The sequence below is a fragment of the Chaetodon auriga genome, chromosome 2 (assembly GCF_051107435.1).
Source record: "Chaetodon auriga isolate fChaAug3 chromosome 2, fChaAug3.hap1, whole genome shotgun sequence".
NCBI lineage: Eukaryota > Metazoa > Chordata > Actinopteri > Chaetodontiformes > Chaetodontidae > Chaetodon > Chaetodon auriga.
This window is the reverse complement of record NC_135075.1, coordinates 7,813,860-7,831,362: the sequence shown is the minus strand read 5'-3', so window position 1 is coordinate 7,831,362 and position 17,503 is coordinate 7,813,860. Positions and strand designations below refer to the sequence as shown.

Here is a 17,503-nt window from a genome sequence, read left to right as displayed (position 1 = left end):
AGAGAACCAAACACCGGAGAACAACCACCATATACCCACATCTTACACTGCAACAACAGCTTATCCAGATTCTACCATTTTATAATATGTCACTGGAAGGTATTTATGAAACGAAGTTCATGAGATCAATAAAACTATGGCAAACCATCAGATAACTGAGGTACTGTTATGGCTGTAATGGCATCTTTGTTCCTCAGGATTCCCTGGACGGCAGAGTTTGTCCTCACTCTTTGAACTTTGTGTCCCCTTTCATGCAGAGACTGTACATCCTCTTCTGGAAACTCAGCTGATGAGGGGGAGTTTGAAAAACCAGAAATTACCAGTAAGAAATGACAAATGTAATATGAAGAAAGGAAAAGGTCGACTACTGAATACTGTTTCATGCTGAACTTACAGTCAACAAGAGGTCTGTTTGGCTGACGTTGGGGATGGAGTCTTCTTATGGAGAGGCTGTCATTTTTCTCTTTATGGGGGGATAGTGTATTCATCAATACCTAAAGAACACGAAAAGTCAAAAAAAATAAAAATAAAAATAAGTCTTGCATTGAACCAGAATCAAAACCTTTATAATGTACAGAGATCAAACCTGGGTGATCACACTCAGACTCTGTTGTCCGCCTGAACTGCTTAGTGCTGCATGGATCCCACATTTATGCCACCTGGGCACCACTATTATGGGCATGAGAGATGATAGGGGCCTCTTTCCTGGCTGGATTCTGTTTTTCTATAGCAACAAATAGCAAAGTGTGAGCCAAAGGTAAAGCAATACTTTGTTACTGGCTGTCATTGGAAGAGATTTCTCAGGGTATGGTTATGCACCTGATTGGTTGAGAGTTGCCCTTGTGTGTTGTTTGGCCAGGAGAAGTCAAGGATGAGGCTGTTGAGAATCACGCCTGACTGTGTTATGATTCTGCTCCCGAATGGCCTGCTCAAGGAACTGCAAGATCATAAAGACAAGAGATAAGATAGAAGAATGTCAGTGTGCCCAGCAGCACATACCGCACATACCACCTGGTGTGATCATTTATGTCAGCCTGTAAGACCATCACCTTGCTACTGACACGATGAGGTCATCTGGTCCCATGACTACGACTCGTCCAGCCCACAGCTCTGTCTGCAGGGAGTGGACAGTGGAGTAATTGATCCTCTGGTGAAGCACTTCAGCTTGGCTCGCACTTCAGTGAGAGCAGAGGGAAAATGAACAGGAAATGCCTGCTGTGCTGATTGATTAGTTTGATGTTATGTTGCTCAGTTGTGACAATAGAAGTAAGACCTAATTATGAAAAACATTATGATTTGTCAGAGTTTTATAGGAGCTGAAATTACATACTCATTTTGATAATCAGTTAATCATTTCAGTAATTTTAATTAAAAAAAAAAAGCCAAATATTCTTTGGTTCCAAATCTTCTACTGTGAGGATTTGATGCTTTGCATTGTGGTCAACTGAAGCTCGCTGGGTTTTAGACTGCTGGTCAGATAAAACAAGACATTTCAAGTCTGGAGTTTCCCCTACTTTGTGACATTTCAAAGATAAAATTCATCAATTAATCATGATCAAACAGTATGATTAATCACTAATGACTAATCACTTTAGTTGCAGCCCTAGTCACAATTGTCTTTTCCCAATGTAGATTACCTCAGTATATCAGAGAGCAGCTCGGTCACTGAAGAGTTATACTTGGGGTCACCCAAACCACTGGCCATAGCCAAAGCTGCTTTCAGGGCCTTAATACGGAGAAATAAAGTCATTTTATGTGCCATCTCAACAGGCAATAATACATATATATATATAAAAAACACTTAAGCTTTGCAATCCAGCACCTCAGCAGTCCAGTGGTATGTTTGATTTTCTGTGCTATTGTTCTCACTGAGATGGAAGCCCTCCAAAAGTTTGAGCACTGATATCAATGCTGCACCAGCAGACGGGGGAGGAGGAACTTGAACGATAAATTCTACGACAAGAGTCACACAAAGCAGATGAAGGTATCAAGAATACCTGCATATTTTTTGTATTGTTGAGCAAAGTTTAGTTTTTACCATTGTACAAGCCTTCCACAGGCTGCTCCACTTGCACACTGTAGTTACTGATGTCGTCTCTGCTCAGGACGCCTCCATTACCTCGCACCTTTGTATGAAAACGCAGAAAAGGCTGTTAGATCCTTGACATTTAAATGACTGTCTAAACCAGACAAAAAGCAAGTTTCGCCCTGTAATTTTGCCCGTGAAAACCAGGTCTGTTTAATTTGTGGGTGTCACTCACCTCATCCTCCATCTCTTGTGAGAAGTTTCCATCATAGAAGTTCGACAGACCCGCCTCCAGGACTCCAGCCAGACTGGGCATCCTCAGATAGGAACCAGGACGCAGAGCATGGCCGTCTGGAAAGAACATGTCCCTGAAACGTGGCAACAGCTGCTCACCTTTTACCTTTGATATAGCCTCAGCTGTGAAATCGCACAAATGAGTCACATCCTGGTGTATCATTTTCAGGCGACATCATCGTGTTACACTGTGAGTAACTCACCAAGACTGAGAGACACATTGAAACCTTCTCTGGCAACAGCAGCAGCTCTAGTGATCACATCCACCCATGGTAGACTGCACACATTTGTGGTTAGACATGTTTGACTTCAAAGTGGAAAAAAAATCTTTCACTTTATCTAAAGTCTGTTACCTCCCATACAGACTGTGAGCCTGGTGTAACCCTCTTAGCATACCTGGCACTCCCACGTACAGACCTGCCTGAATGGATGAATTAAGATTATATATGCTAAAAAACAAAATCATCAATGATAAATGGCGGCCCCTCTCCACCTCTGTATTACCTTTAGTTCTGACACATTTTGCAGCATCTCCTCTTTAAGCATTTTAGGTGCAGTTCCTTGAAAATTTATCACCCTGGTTTTATTCTTGTGGATGTCATGAACCAGCATCACCCCACCTCTAGAGGAGGAAAATGAGAAGAGGATGACTTTGTGATCAGACACATCTAAACATGCCTTATACTGAGCATATCATCAATAAGTCAGTCACATACCCACCAACACCTGACTTATGTGGATGCACAACACCTAAACACAGGGCAGCAGTGATGGCTGCATCCACACTGGATCCACGATCATGAAGGACTCTCTGGCCGAGCTCAGTGCAGCGCTCGTGATCTGACACCAACACGCCTTTTACAAACACCTGAGAAGTAACTGTAATGAGGATGAATAATGCGGCTGTGGTAAATACTTGCATATGTTACATAGCATGACATACCAAACTTTCCCCCAGGTAAACATGCAGGATCAGAGCAACAGTCAATCCAACGGCAAAGATGATAGACATAGATACAACATACAGAGGTAGGGTCTCTTGACTGGACCGGTGTTTTTCTGTCTCTTCAAGGTCAAACAAGCTTTGGTCAGACAAATCTGGGCTACCAGAAGCCAGCTGTGTCAGAGGCATCTCCTTTGGGAGGTGGCTGAGATCTGTAGCAGCATCAAGAAAAAAAAGTTTGCAAACCATTTAATGGTTATCACTCCAGGTCCTCAAGACCCAAAGATCCTGCTGATTCTCACAGTGTTAAAAATGAGCATCACAGCAGGTGTAAATCAGTAGAACAGAAATACAGCAGCATCTTGTGTACTGACCGCTTGGATTATAAAGTATTTACGCTGTTTCCATATCGTCTCACCATGGTTTTTATTCAAGTCGCAGGTGAAGTCACTTGACGCTGAGCCATCAGCAAACTGAGGTGAGACAGCGAAGCTTCTGTAATTGAATGTTAACTGCTGGTTAAATTTTGTTTCAGAAGAATCATCCATCCTCAATGCATTTACTCAGGACTAAGTTAAGAGAACACAATAAGCCTCCTTTGATTGGAAAAGTCCATAAACTTCACCCTCAGCTTAACATGCAATCAGACACAGCAGGTGCAATTATCTCCCAACCAATGAGATCTCAACATTTGTCTCTGTCACAGTGTGAGCAGTTCAGTGTCATTTGGACATTATAAATTGACAAATCCATACAGCACAAGTTGCAAAGTCAAAGCTTTTATTGCAGTATAAAAATGTTTTAAACCAAACACATAGAGGTGAATGCATGTAGATACACAAAACACATCACGTTGTCCAAAATGTTACAGGATACATTTTGCATAGACTGCACTTCTCTCATCCACATGTAGAAATTCACATGCACACAAACAAGAACACACGGTGCATCTCATTTCATGAGATGAACGCCTTCACTCCAAATTCATATACAGTACAAATTATGTAGCTGCCTACCTGGTAAGAGTTGTCAAGTGTTGTAATGGGTTACATCAAGAACATTAGATTTATGGTTTATGGCTTATATCTACACAAGACTAAAATGTGTGTACATGTGTGTATTGCAGTGTATGTTTAATAAGTATATAATGGGGGTTATAAGATCATTTCCTGGTTTACACTTGTGGTCACACAACCATTGCAGCCTCAGTGGCTGAGGCTGCGATGTCCTGGCTGTTGGAGGTGGAAGGAGTGATGTTGGACTTGGCGAACGCGGTTCTGGCGCTGGATGGCGTTACGAGTGATGTGGTGTCGGTCCGCCCAGGTCTTAGCCTTCTGGATGCAGGTTGACTGTGTCACTTCTACCAAAGCTTTAGGCCGAGAAACGAAGCTTGTGATGGCTCGACTGGTGGCACTGCTGCTTTGATCTGCAGGCTCTGGATCTAACTCACTGGAGAAAAAAAACAAGAAATCCAAGCAAGAATGTGAATCTATCCGCCTTGAAAGTCAATATTTACCAGTATAGGTTAATGTGAAGTTAAATGGATTTGGAATTAAGTTGTGTGTTAAAGTAATACATTGTAGAAACATTTTTTTGTTATACTTGCTGACAGTAATCAATAAATCTAATGCTCTGACTAAAAAAAGAAATAAAAAATAGGTATCTGTAGCTGTCACAGGCATGTCAGTCACTTCAATGGCAGCCAATCATTTCATTCAGCCCAAATGAAATGACTGGATAGCCTACCTGCCTGTCTACCTACGTACCTGCCTACCCGTGTGGACTCTGCCCCTGCACTCATTGCGCGTGACCGGAGTCTTCTACGAGGCGAGGCAGATATATTGCTAAAGCTACAGCGAACTACTTGTGTAAGACTGGCAGAGGAAGTGCAGCCAAAATTTCCCAACACTAACATGCTAGCTGGACAGCTGTGAGTACTAACAACAGCCATGTTCAGACTAAAAAAGCTGAGAGCGTGTGGAACATAGCAAACTCATCACTCGAGTTGCTTTGGAGGAGCTTCAATTGCAAATTTTGAAATGGTCTTTATCGTTAATATACAGTTAAACAATTCCCCCTCTCAAATTTAATATGGAAATGATTTCTTTATGTCTAGACGTGGACAGAAAGGATTCCTCCTGCTCCCTCACCTGATGTCAGCGTCCATGTTTGCAACTGTGTCTACATGAAGAGCAGAGTTTGATGGTTGAGTGTCAGTCAGCTCTGCAACCTGGTTCTCTGCTGAACCTGCCTCTGCGGACACAAAATGTTGGGGTTTTGTTATATAATTGAGCAATACTTCAATATACAGTAAGTATATTGTCCTGATACCAAAAACAAACTCACTCTCATTATATTAAGGGGCACAGTTCTCTGTTTCTAAATTATTGAAATAATCAAACACAGTGTGAGGTACACAGAATGTTAAGAATACCTTTTTAAGACAAGTTTAAGTGTTAGACTAAATTGTCTTACAGGAAGGTCCTCCGTCATGAGTTACCACCATACAGTTCAGTGCACATCAGTGTGATTACTTGGTATGATTTTACATAAAATACCAAAATATGAATAACTATGGAATTATGAATAATTTCAGCTATACTCCCAGTTCCCTTCAAGAAGAAGTTCCCCTCATCAACATGAACAGCAGTGTCATATTTAAGTTGTAAGGATGAAAACACCAGAATAATCTGCAAATAAATCCATATATCTATATGTATATGCACTCCATGACTGACCTTGATGACTGACAACAAGCCACTCGTCTTCCACAGCCTCTCCAGACTTGATATCTTCAGGGGTCTCCTCCTCTCCCCCAAAAAACAGACGGGTGATCGTCTTGAACATTACTGGTTTCTCTTTGTCTTCACCTGAAATGACTGTCTTGTCCCTGTCTTCCGTCTCTTCTTTGTTCAGCACGGAGTTCAGGTGTTGCAAGAGTCTTTATCTAGTAAAGACAAGAAGAATACTGGCTCACAGAGTCATATTTATGTTCACACCATCAGGTAACGGAAACTCTAATCCCCATTTGACTGTTTGGGAATGGGTGATGCCACAGACCCTTCTTTCATTATTATTTTTTTCAAAATTCAAGCAATCTGGGTCAGCTGACAGGGATGTCCAATCACATTCTTTTAATGCAGTGGTTTGAATAATGATGCCCACTCCCCAAGATTCTCATTGTTAGGGTCCATCTGTCTCTCGATATATGGGGGAGGGGCTCCTTTTATTAAACATCTTGCTTGCGCTGCACCTCTTGGACTGTTTTGCACTAACTGAAGGTGATTTTTTTTCTGCAGTGGACACACAAACTCTAATGATGTCACATTGTTATTGTTGTGTTTTCACTCACTGTCATGCAGTGAGACCAACATCACAGAAATATTGGAAGAAATAACGGAATTAAAGTCAGTGCTGCAGCCACAGAGACCAACTCCTTGTTGAATCAAACTTGTCTCACTGCCTGAATTCAATTTAAATGTACTATTGTACACTATTTCATGTATCTGGGTCATGCAAAGTCCTCAGTGGTTTGCAGTAATATATCGTTATAGCTTCCACGGCTGCTGCCAAAATAAACCTGAGACAGCCAGTGTCAGTCAGGCCAACACATCAAATCCAATTTATTTCATAATAATGGAAAATAAATGCATTGCTAATGTCAACAGCTAAGATAAAGGTTGACTCTTTATTGTCTAACGCACGCAATCGTAAATGTCTGTAAATTAGGTGCATCTCTGTAGGGTCCTTACCTGCTGTTAGTGCTCTGTTTCAGTCGCAGACCATTGTGGAGTGTCAATTTGTAAATTTTCGCTGGTTCCTTTAAATTTCAAAAGCCTGTGAAAGAATATAACTCTTACTACAAACGAGGCTGTTGTTTTGTATTTCAAATCTTCAACCGATCACAGACAACAGGAGACCCGCCCATGTCGCCGCCCACCTGGAGCAAACAACCAATCAGAGGCCGCAGACTGATCTTGCGGTTTGATTTGATTCTAGTATGAATCATGACTTGGTGTCGAGACACTAAATTTCGTGTTACGTTCACTCTTGTTCGTTGTTTCATCGCAAGTCTGTCAACAATATGGATGATAGCAACATGAATACCAACTATAACAAATTATTCCTTTAAATGTGGCTGTTTGACCATAATTGCTTGTAGCGAACACGGAAGTAGGAAGTCTGATAGCCCATGTTCTTACATTTTTTTTCTCACGATTGCGAAGTCATAACCCGCCCTATTGTGACTCTGATTGGCTAGCATGCCTGTCTATGTTAGTTTGTTGGGTTTAGGTATGAGGAGTGAGATTGGGTAGAATTTCCGTAAGAATATCGATATAAGCCAATCAGAGGCAGAGTAGGGTGTGCGATGCCTTCGCCACCCTGGGAAATTAAAATGAGTAACCTGACTCTCCAGATAGTTTAATGTTGTGCGATCTCGCGAATCCACTGAAATTAAACGGTTTTTAGTGAAAATTGTTTCCTAATACATTTTAAGGTACATATGGAACGTCTGTATGTGTGTGTGATGCTGACGTTCATAATTATTGTGCTGTGTTTACAGGGCATTTCAAACACCGTTTGGCCGTGATAGTGGTCATTCTTTGTCTCCACCTAGTGTTTGGATGAGGGTCATTGGAGACAACTTTCTTTATGTTTACTTATACTTGATGTCCTGTGGTAACACTAGGAGTAATAAAATCCAGCCTGAGTTACACATGAACATGTATACATTAAAATTATTGGTCTGTGAAGGTTTTTTATAATGTTGTAGGTGAAGGACCAAAATATGGCACTTCAAATTCAAATCCATATTCATATGAGTCTGTCTGAAATCTGACAGGAAGTCTTGACAAAAGACACATCAAAGCAAAACATCAGTGCAAACATTGTTTGAGTTTCAAATGTAGAGAGAGCTTCCTCTCTCTACATTGCCCACAAATCTAAAAGTGACATTGTATAAGAAACCCGAACAGTGTTTGCACTGATGTTTTGCTTTGATGTGTCTTTTGTTCTGACTTCCTGTCAGATTCCAGACAGACTCGTATGAATATGGATTTGAATTTGAAGTGCCATATTTTGGTCCTTCAATGTAGAGAGAGGAACATGTCTCTACATTTGGGCTATGGGAGAAAACATGACTACTGGAGAAAATTCATTCAGACATAAAACAAAGTCCACAAAGAGAATCAATGCATGAAATGAAACCTTTGTTTTCTATCTGTAAGACTATTGTGATTATCGCTGAGTCACTGTCCTGTACAGCACTAACCCCAAAGCTTTCTCTTTATGATAAGACTAGATTCATTTATTCTTATTGTTTTAATATTTGTTAAAAAGGAAAGGATGAGACGTTAATGAAGATTCTCACATATTTGCCAAAGAGCTTTAATACTGGGCCTTGGCATAGAGCATCGCCCTGTAGTTTGCCACTGGTTTGATACTGTCAGATGTACAAGTGGCCAGTGGCCTGAGGTTTTCACTCTAATTTCCCCAGCATGCACACTGCTAAATATCTGATACTCCTGCAGAATCCTGCAGGACTGTTGAGTCTATATTTATATACAGCCATATCATATGAGTCCTGTTCCTCTGCTTTTTCTAATGATTTTTATTGCTGTGATACTTCTAACCCGTCTAGAAAGTCTTGTTGGACTACTAGAACTTATTATTCCTCTCTGCAGTTAAGCAGTACATATTTCTGTGTTTTAATAAAGATGAGGTGGAACAGTCAGTGGGAGAAAAACAGCTCATTAATTTTCACTGTAGCTGTCAGAAAAAAAAAAAAAAAAAAACAATGGACGAAGAAAACTGAATACAAGATGCACAGCTCACAGCTCAATCTTAGACGCCGCCTGTAGCTCTCATTTCACAGGTGCAACAGCGCCCTCCAACGTTCATCCAGATGAACTGGTCATAAACCATAACCCACTCTCTTCCAGAAGGTGGTGCAGTTACTCTACTGTGGTTGGCAGGCTCTCACACGGAGGCAATTTGTAAGGGTGTAGTTTTATTAAATTAGGTGCAGCAGGTCTGATGGCACGGTGACGTCACTAAATGGACACAGTAACCATCGTACAACAGGAGCCAGTCTGAGAACAATGCCTTTAGTCCAAATGGCTTTAATGTTTACACTTCCTTCCTTTCCAAATTCCCCAAATGAGGGAAACACTGGTCTTTGGTTTAACTGTGAATCTGACTGTGTTTACGTACACTGTGACAGCCTGGCGACCTGTCCTGAAGGCTGCAGAGGACAATCTGATGCTGCACATTACAAACAGCATCTGGTCCTCACACCAGTCTTCACACGCGGAGCTGTAAAATTTGAAAACTGAATTAAACGAAGCAAATTGTTCCTTATCACATGTTTATGGTATGACTGGCCCACACAGTGATGTGCTTACAATTTATGACCGTCACGCGGTCATTTACAGCATCATTTTAATCATTTGCAACTGTCCCTTCACCTTTCCTCGTGTGCGGGTCAACACCAGTGGATTTCTGTGTGAAAACGCAGCGAGACTCGTGTTTTTGTTGTAAAGTGTGTGTGTGTGAGAGAGCACCAAGACTTCATCCTGCGCACTTGAGCGGTGATATGGGAGGTGGGGAGGGCCCTCGGGGCGAGCACACCCCTACTGCCTGTGTCAGAGTATTTCAGAACAGAGAGCAGCATTTAGTCATTTTGCATGGAAGCTGCACACACGCACTCGCCTGCAGAAGTCCACTCTAACTTGTGGACTAAAGGAGGATATTTCTCTGTTTCATGCGGATGCCGAGGACCACGATCTGATTTCCCTTTTTCTATTCATTCTTGTAGACACTGTGTGTCGTGACCACCGGATACTTTTCCGCACAGTTTTTTTTAACACTCACAGGCACAATGCCTCGATCTTTCTTGGTCAAAAAGTACTTCGCTAAACAGAAGCCAAACTACAGTGAGCTGGAATGTCAGAATGGTGAGTTTTTCTTTTCTTCTGTGAATTATGAAAGCATCCTTACGTAAGTGCGCAAAGTCAAGAGAACCACCTGTTTTCTTAAGTGTGGTTGCGGCTTTTGTCGTAAATGTATTTACAGTTTGGAAACACACTGTTCCGTGCTTTTTTTTGTGCCTGCTTCAACTGCGAGCCCGGCAACTCCCCGTTCAAGTCGGGGCCCGTTGGACGCACTTTCCCCCTCTCTGCAGCCAGACAGAGCTCCATTCATGTTACAAACCCTTGTGAATACGTGGGAGGAAACGGCCCATGAAACCCATGGCTCCAGCTCTATGGTCATTAACTGCTGAGAAAACCAAGAATGTGTCACCAAAATGAACACAGACAGTATAAGTGCAGCTGCTGAACGTTTATGAAACACTTTTCAAATGGTGAATTTGTTGTCTGTTGTTCTACACGTTGTGTATTCTGGCTGTGTGTTTGAATCATCCTCTCCCTTGTCTCAGACGCTTCACTGGAGAGGTATCCTCTTGCTGAGCTCACATCAGGGGACAACACCTCCACTGCCACCTGCTTCACAACAGGTCTGGTGTGGGACCTGAGTGTCCTGCCCACCCTGTACCTGCCCACCTCCCAAACAGAGCCCTCTGCCACCCCGGGCCCTCTGGACCTCAGCTCCCCATCCAGCCTCAGCAGCAGTGCCAGCAGTTGTGGAGAAGAGGATGAAGGACGCACCTCAGATCCCCCCAGCCCCGAACCTGTACACACATATGCCCCTCGCCAGCGGATGAAATGCACCGGAATTATGCCTCCTCATATCAGTCCACCCGAGGAAGAGGAGGAGAGGGAGGCCCCTGTCACAGCAGCCAGGCCAGCCTTCCTCTGCAAACACTGCCCCAAAGAGTACACCAGCCTCGGGGCTCTGAAGATGCACATCCGCTCACACACCCTGCCATGCGTGTGCACCACCTGTGGAAAGGCTTTCTCCAGGCCGTGGCTGCTGCGCGGCCACATCCGCACGCACACGGGTAAGACCCACTTCTTGAGCTATTCTACAGCAGTACACATCCCTCCTCATCCGCTAAGTTTCCATTTTATTGTTGAGTCATGAGTGAAGAAATCAGAATACGTGTTGTTGTTAACCTGTAACTCTACATTTGAGATGCTGTCACTGTGAGTCACCAGGTCACTCCGTCATCATTTGGGCTGTGAAGTAGCAGCATATCCATAACAATCAGTTTGATGAGCTCCAACACTTGATCAGCAGACATTATCACACAGAGAGTCCCTCTGTAGACCCTGCACTCATTGATCGCTCATTGTGTTTAATGTCCCAGCAACAATGACTCGTCGGCTAATTATCTTATCACGGCTGCTGGGGAAGACAGCAGATTGGGGATGCAAGAGTGACAAAAGATTTAAAAGAATGCCCAAAGGCTCTCTGCTATCACAGAGCGCTTAATACCTGAAGCAACTTGTTACCTTGCTAATCTCATTTGGCTCTGATTGAATCATGCTAATTCAGTCAGGCTCTGACACCAACAGCCCTACCACATGCTTCTTCATTATCTCTACAATGTGTGTGTGTGTGTTTATGTGCGTGAGGTGTTAGTAGAAGGCTCTTGTGAACTCAGAGACGCCTGACTGTTGTCACTGCGTGAGGACTGCCGTTAGAGCCACATCTGAAAGGAGGGCCAGTGAAGTTATATGACGGGTGTTTCCTCCCTTCCTCTGAACAGGTGAGCGCCCATTCTCCTGCCCCCACTGCAACCGGGCCTTCGCTGACCGCTCCAACCTGAGGGCTCATCTGCAGACCCACGCCGAGGTGAAGAAGTACCAATGTGGCATCTGCTCTCGCACCTTCAGCCGCATGTCGCTGCTGCAGAAACACAGCTCCTCAGGGTGCTGCTCCACCGCAGTGTGAGGCGCCACAGAGACGGACAGAGGGGACCTGCTCAGAGCTCAGGGCAGTGGGGGGCTAGTGGTCTACACCAGCCCAGCCGGCCTGCTGACTACCTGTGAGGCCATAAAGAGTGTGAAATGGCCTGCTTTCAGAGACTTGGAGGGAGTCGAGCCTCATTATTGGATCTGATTTTACAAGCCTTTTAGCTTCTCTGCTCTGTGAAAAAACATCTGAGGAGCAGATTTTTTTTTCTTCCAGTCTAGATTGAGGTCTTGAGGCTGGACCAAATCTGAACAGAACAATGCAGTCACTGACTTGATATCAGCCCCTTTGTTGCTATTGTGCCCATTCCACAGACAAAAAAATGTAGTGAACTCATTGGGGTAAGAGGTGTTCTTTCCTGTCTCTGTCCTGGTGCCGGCCAGCTCAGGATCATGGCCTAGACACAGCTGCTGAGAGGTAGGGGTGCGTGGGTGGAATAAATCTCTCAGCATGCCTCAAAACACACACACACACACACTCTCACACACACTCACACAAAAGCAAATGCACACACAGCTGTCCCTGGTACTGTGGTGTAGATAGACGAGGTGCTAACAGGTGCTACAGCCATGACCTTCGCTGGTTGATAGCAGGTGACTTCCACTGCCCTTGGTTTGCTTAAGAAAAAAGAGGAAGCATGTCATCACAAAAGAATGGCATCAGTTAGTCTTTTTTCACCAGTGGGGATCATTTTAAGCCTCTATTTTGGCTACATCCAAGCCTTCTCTTTAATCTGATGATTTTCAGAGATAGGAAAAGACGTTCAGTGAGTTGTTTTCCAAAGAAGCTTCACTTCGCAGCACCGCTGCAGCTTGGAGGACAATGCAAGCCATGCACTCAAGGTTACCACAGTGTTAATAATAACAACCAAAGCCATATTTGTGCCTTGAAATTGTATTACTTATGAAACCAAAAATGTGCCTCTTTTACCTCAGTTAGTATTTGTGGATTTCAAATAAACTTTGATTGCAGTATTAGTAGAAATTAGCACCAAACAATTTTAAATGCAAGAAGGCTGGGACCAAAGAATTTTAAGGTTTACACAAGGAAACAATGTTTTCTAACACGTGATTGGAATCCTGAAAATGGACAATATAAAGATGAATTTTTAACTTTCCTAAGCATTTTATGGCAGTGTCTCATAGTGCAATGTGCAGATGATGTGTTATTTCAATTTTGTACCATGCTTGTGTGTTCACTTCTATTTCTTTTATGTTGTAATTGAGAAATTTTCATTCAATAAAGTAATTTATGTTTATTAAAACTTGCTCTGTCATTTGCAGTAGCATGAAAATCTAGTTGTACAGTTCTGTCTCTATCTCTCTTGATAAAATGTGGAAATGGGCGCAGCTGATGCGTGGGTTATAAAAGGTCTGTTCGATCATTAACTGGGACATTTCTGTTCAACATTTTGATATTAGGAGTGTAGAGTGATTTTGGTGAAGCTGCATTTGCAGATGTGCAGGTGAGCACACTGTGTGATGGACGGGAACAACTGATTGCACCTGCTTCCAGTTTCCACCTGCCATCTACTTCTCACTGTCACTGTGCAAACACTGCTGGATCTGTGAGCGTGTGTTTGTGTGCACAGTTAAAAGAGAACTTGAGTCAAAGTCAACTTCTGTTTTCAATCCATCCCAAGATTCAACATGAGTTCAGAAATGATCTTAAGGTGGAATTCCAGTAACCTATATCCATGCTTGCGCTGTGTGTGTGTATTTTTTTCCTCCTCAGGGAGAGTATAACATTCTCCTCTTCCTCCGCCCAGACAGTGAGTCAGAGTCTGCCCAGACTGGAGCTTTAGGTTCCCATGGCTCCTCTGCTCTCAGTCAGTAAGTCAGGCCACTAGTAAGTCAGTCAGTTAGTTCGTGTGCGTGGGCTGAGGCCCAGCCAGGCCAGCACAGAGTGAGGTAAGCTGTTCCACGGCACAGTTCCTTATTTCCTTCTGAGTCAGGGAAATGTGCTCACAGCTAGCAGCCAGGACAACCACTGCAGCATGTAGCAGTGACTCACCTCACTCACTCAGTGCTTCAAACACCAACCAGCTCCAATATGGAACTAATGTGAGTCCTTCACTGTGCTTCCTTCCTTTGGCCATTATGTTCTCATGTCTTTTACCCAGGATGCTTTTGGATAAAAGGGCTATTAAAATCTCAGCTGTTGGAGGTAAGCTCTGGACTATTTTGATGATGTCAGCTGGTATGTCCTGAGGTGAGGGTGTTACCTCTGCTAGGAAAGACAACTGAAACAAGTCCCTGATTTAAGCTCTGCTTTATTCTCGAGTTTGCTTGTTGTTTGATTTTCATCTGCATTGTTGCATTGTCACTCTCATGACCTCATTTTTGTAGGCTACAATAATGAGGTGAGGTGTTATATATATATATATATAGATCAATCTATAGATAGATAGATAGATCTATATATATATGTGTGTGTGTGTGTGTGTGTGTGTAATCTTTGCTGCATCACAAGTTACTGTACTTATTTCTGCCTTTTTATAGAGAAATGAAAACACAACATGCTCCCCTTCTTGTTCCTTGGGGAGAGCAGAGGGCCTGGATCTGAAATCTGAGAGCATTTTCCTGCTGTGTGCTTTACAGTGCCAGAGCACTCACTGTAATTTACCAAAAGTGGCTGCTATTTATGCCATAAAGCATGTGTTTAACATTCCTGAACCCCACTGTGTTTGTGTATTCCTCGCTCTCTCACTAGCTCGCTTGCTCTCTCTCCCACTCACTCTCTTGCTTGCCTCTGCGGCTGTATTTCTATTTGTGTGTGTGTGTGTGTGTGTGTGTGTGTGTGTGTGTGTGTGTGTGTGTGTGTGTGTGTGCGCGCACACACGCAGTGAGTGGTAACGGTCCCTACAGAGCAGCAGCCCTTTCCCTCTTCACAGAAGGATCATCTCTCCCCCTCTGAGACAAGGCCGACAGGAAGTGGGAGTTTACATTGGCCTACTTAACCCAAAAAAGCAGCCTGGGCCGAGGAGTTGCAGAGCTCAAGTGCTGTTTCTGCCGTTGCCGCTGCTGCACTTTGCCACCACCAGCGCCATGTCCCATCCCCCCACACAGGCTGTCCCACCCATGGCCACTCTTTTAGCCAAGTTTCTGGGGTGGAGTTGGGTGGCCAGGAACTGTGGAGTGGCCTTCGGTGCAGCAGCAGTTAGGACTCATGGCCTGGGAGACAGGAAGGACCTGTCAACATCTCATAAACAGGACTCATCCTGCATTCATGACACACAAGACCTGGAGAGAACTCTCCCAGGAAAAGCCGTCTGACTCCCACTGTAACTCCAGACTGTTGTTCAGTCTGGTGCTTGTCAATGACCTACTGAAGATGAACCTTAACATAGACACGGAGCATGTCTGACTATCACCGGTTACAGTCACTTGATACTAAGCTGTTCATCAGCAGTGAACAATCCAAGTAAAGTGTGATGTATGATGTTACTTGGGAATTGCGATGTGTAAGATATAACCTCAACAGTGGGGTCGGTGTGAAGAGGCAGCCGTCTGGGGGAATGGAAACAGAGCTATCCTCATGCTTTATGCTTAAGAATAGAAAGACTGATCAGTTTTGATAGCACTGAAGCCATCACTCTATCCTCAGCTGCACTCCCCAGGCACCTCTCACCTCATGTATTACTTCCTTGGCCTCCTCCAACTAGATTAGCACCTCTCGATGTGTGTCGCCTTGCTCGAAAGCACATCATTACTCTCTAATGTTTTGAAGTTAATAATGTTGCCTGTCTAGGTTAGATGGGAGTTTTTGTCTCTGTGAGATCTTTTGATGTGTTGTCTGAACACAGTAAAGTTCAGAGCACTGATGTAAATGTCAGAATGCAAAGTTAATACTTCTCTGCTGAGCTGCAAACAGGCCAGAGACACAACCGCTGCATCTGGTAAATAAGAAGGCCAACAGCGGTAACACCACAAGTACGCTTAATGATGGATTTGATCAGGCTGTGGAGTTGCCCCAAGGCTGGATTGGAGAAGTGGTTGGGTGGGTTAGGGGATGGGGGTAGGGGGTGCATATTAAAGAGTAATGAATCACACACTCAGTCACAGGGTCGCCAGCTATGAATGTGCTCTCTGTTGGTTTTCCTGGAGCCTGGAGTTTACTAACTGATGACGCAGGCTGGACTTGATCAGAGACATGTGTTGCTGTGGACTCAATGCCAGTGAGAAGCATAGCGAGAGAGAGGAGAAGGGGGGAGAGGTGGAAGGATGGATGGCGCCTGAGCTCTCTGCTTTTCCTCTGTGTGTCCTTATGGGCATTGCCTCACACTGGGGCTAGCGGGACTGGAGAGAAGGAGGGAGAAAATAAACCTGACTTCTACCCTGGGACAGGAAACAAGAGATTCTCAGAGAGGATCCTGACCCTGCTTTCTTAACTACCATCACTCCTAAATTCTTGTGTGGCATCTCAGCGAGCTGAGGAGCAGCACGTCTGCTGAACACAAAAGCAAACAAAACAGATTTTATTCTGACATTGACCCAATGAAAAGTACGATCATAATCAGCTATGGTAGCAGCTTTGTAAAGCAGTTGGCACAGAGGTGTTTGGAGCTAAATGGTAAAAATGTCAGCATGCTCACAGTGGCAAAGCTAACGTTTCTGTTCTTAAATCTATCTTATAGTTCTGGTGACATTTCTCTAGAAACAGAAAATCTCATGGTGGCATGACAGAAAAAGTCAGGGAATCACCAAAGTTATTCCAGTTCATCCGGTGGACGCCATGAGTGTCACCGTCTTGACCAAATTTAATTGCAATCCATCCAAAAGTTGAGATAGTTTAGACCAAACAACAGGCTGACATAACCATCCACCAGCATGGCTAAAACAGAGAAAATTATCCTCACATGAAGCCCGTACCTAAGACTCATCTTCATCTGGTAAAACAAAATACCACCTGTTTGTCACACTGGAATGCACCTGAGCATATTTTCCCAGACAAGGTGCAAAAGGACGTTGAGCTGTTGCCGGAGGCCTTGACAGTGCATTATGAAAGAGGTAATGTAGATCTGGGCCCACCTGTCGGGACATGTCACGGTGTAGCAGTGTGTAAACAGCATCAGGCGGTGCGCTGGGAAACACATTGTCTCCACACTTTTTGATTTGCTGAATTTTAGAAAGCTGTGTGTGAAAGGGAGAAGCACCTACTAGGGCAAGCCGGATCATGCCATGACTAAATGTGTAGTACACAGGAATATCACTGACAGGAAAAGGATTTTTAATTGAGTCATGATAGCATCAGCTACATGTCATTTCCCATGAACAGCTTCAGAAGTCGAAGGGGTGTTAAAGCCACACCGGCGTGGCAGATGCCATGTTTGGAGCAGGAACAGGAGTTTGGTTTGTCACTGG

General features: G+C 43.8%; 3 protein-coding genes across 3 annotated transcripts; 1 reads left to right on the top strand and 2 right to left on the bottom strand.

Annotated features, from left to right (window-relative positions):
• Positions 1–134: 134 nt before the first annotated feature.
• On the bottom strand, positions 135–3,811 carry LOC143326839 (glutathione hydrolase 7-like). Its single transcript, XM_076740821.1, has 15 exons — positions 3,682–3,811; positions 3,264–3,475; positions 3,037–3,188; positions 2,825–2,942; positions 2,674–2,741; positions 2,524–2,597; positions 2,262–2,443; positions 2,039–2,126; positions 1,823–1,953; positions 1,638–1,726; positions 1,050–1,175; positions 820–937; positions 587–724; positions 395–494; positions 135–286 (listed from the first exon to the last, which is right to left on the bottom strand). The coding sequence occupies exons 1-15, from the start codon at positions 3,809–3,811 to the stop codon at positions 135–137; spliced, it is 1,878 nt and encodes a 625-aa protein (XP_076596936.1).
• A 218-nt stretch (positions 3,812–4,029) lies between these two features.
• On the bottom strand, positions 4,030–7,191 carry tp53inp2a (tumor protein p53 inducible nuclear protein 2a). Its single transcript, XM_076749303.1, has 4 exons — positions 7,016–7,191; positions 6,002–6,210; positions 5,414–5,516; positions 4,030–4,712 (listed from the first exon to the last, which is right to left on the bottom strand). Exons 2-4 carry the CDS (start codon positions 6,108–6,110, stop codon positions 4,469–4,471), a joined length of 456 nt encoding a protein of 151 aa, XP_076605418.1. The 5' UTR covers positions 6,111–6,210; positions 7,016–7,191; the 3' UTR covers positions 4,030–4,468.
• A 2,730-nt stretch (positions 7,192–9,921) lies between these two features.
• Positions 9,922–13,400, top strand: snai1a (snail family zinc finger 1a). The gene is made up of 3 exons (XM_076748070.1): positions 9,922–10,219; positions 10,702–11,223; positions 11,935–13,400. Exons 1-3 carry the CDS (start codon positions 10,144–10,146, stop codon positions 12,117–12,119), a joined length of 783 nt encoding a protein of 260 aa, XP_076604185.1. The 5' UTR covers positions 9,922–10,143; the 3' UTR covers positions 12,120–13,400.
• The last annotated feature ends 4,103 nt before the right edge of the window (positions 13,401–17,503 follow it).

Excerpts from the sequence above, each read along its gene's own strand:
- tp53inp2a (XM_076749303.1), bottom strand. The coding sequence starts at position 6,110 with ATGTTCAAGACGATCACCCGTCTGTTTTTTGGGGGAGAGGAGGAGACC. Across the intron at positions 5,517-6,001 it reads GCTTGTTGTCAGTCATCAAG|AGGCAGGTTCAGCAGAGAAC; the intron begins GTCAGTCATGGA and ends TTGTGTCCGCAG. Across the intron at positions 4,713-5,413 it reads AACATGGACGCTGACATCAG|TGAGTTAGATCCAGAGCCTG; the intron begins GTGAGGGAGCAG and ends TTTTTTCTCCAG.
- LOC143326839 (XM_076740821.1), bottom strand. The coding sequence starts at position 3,811 with ATGGATGATTCTTCTGAAACAAAATTTAACCAGCAGTTAACATTCAAT. Across the intron at positions 3,189-3,263 it reads TTTACCTGGGGGAAAGTTTG|GTGTTTGTAAAAGGCGTGTT; the intron begins GTATGTCATGCT and ends GTTACTTCTCAG. Across the intron at positions 2,742-2,824 it reads AAAATGTGTCAGAACTAAAG|GCAGGTCTGTACGTGGGAGT; the intron begins GTAATACAGAGG and ends TCATCCATTCAG.
- snai1a (XM_076748070.1), top strand. The coding sequence starts at position 10,144 with ATGCCTCGATCTTTCTTGGTCAAAAAGTACTTCGCTAAACAGAAGCCA. Across the intron at positions 10,220-10,701 it reads TGAGCTGGAATGTCAGAATG|ACGCTTCACTGGAGAGGTAT; the intron begins GTGAGTTTTTCT and ends CCCTTGTCTCAG. Across the intron at positions 11,224-11,934 it reads CCACATCCGCACGCACACGG|GTGAGCGCCCATTCTCCTGC; the intron begins GTAAGACCCACT and ends TCCTCTGAACAG.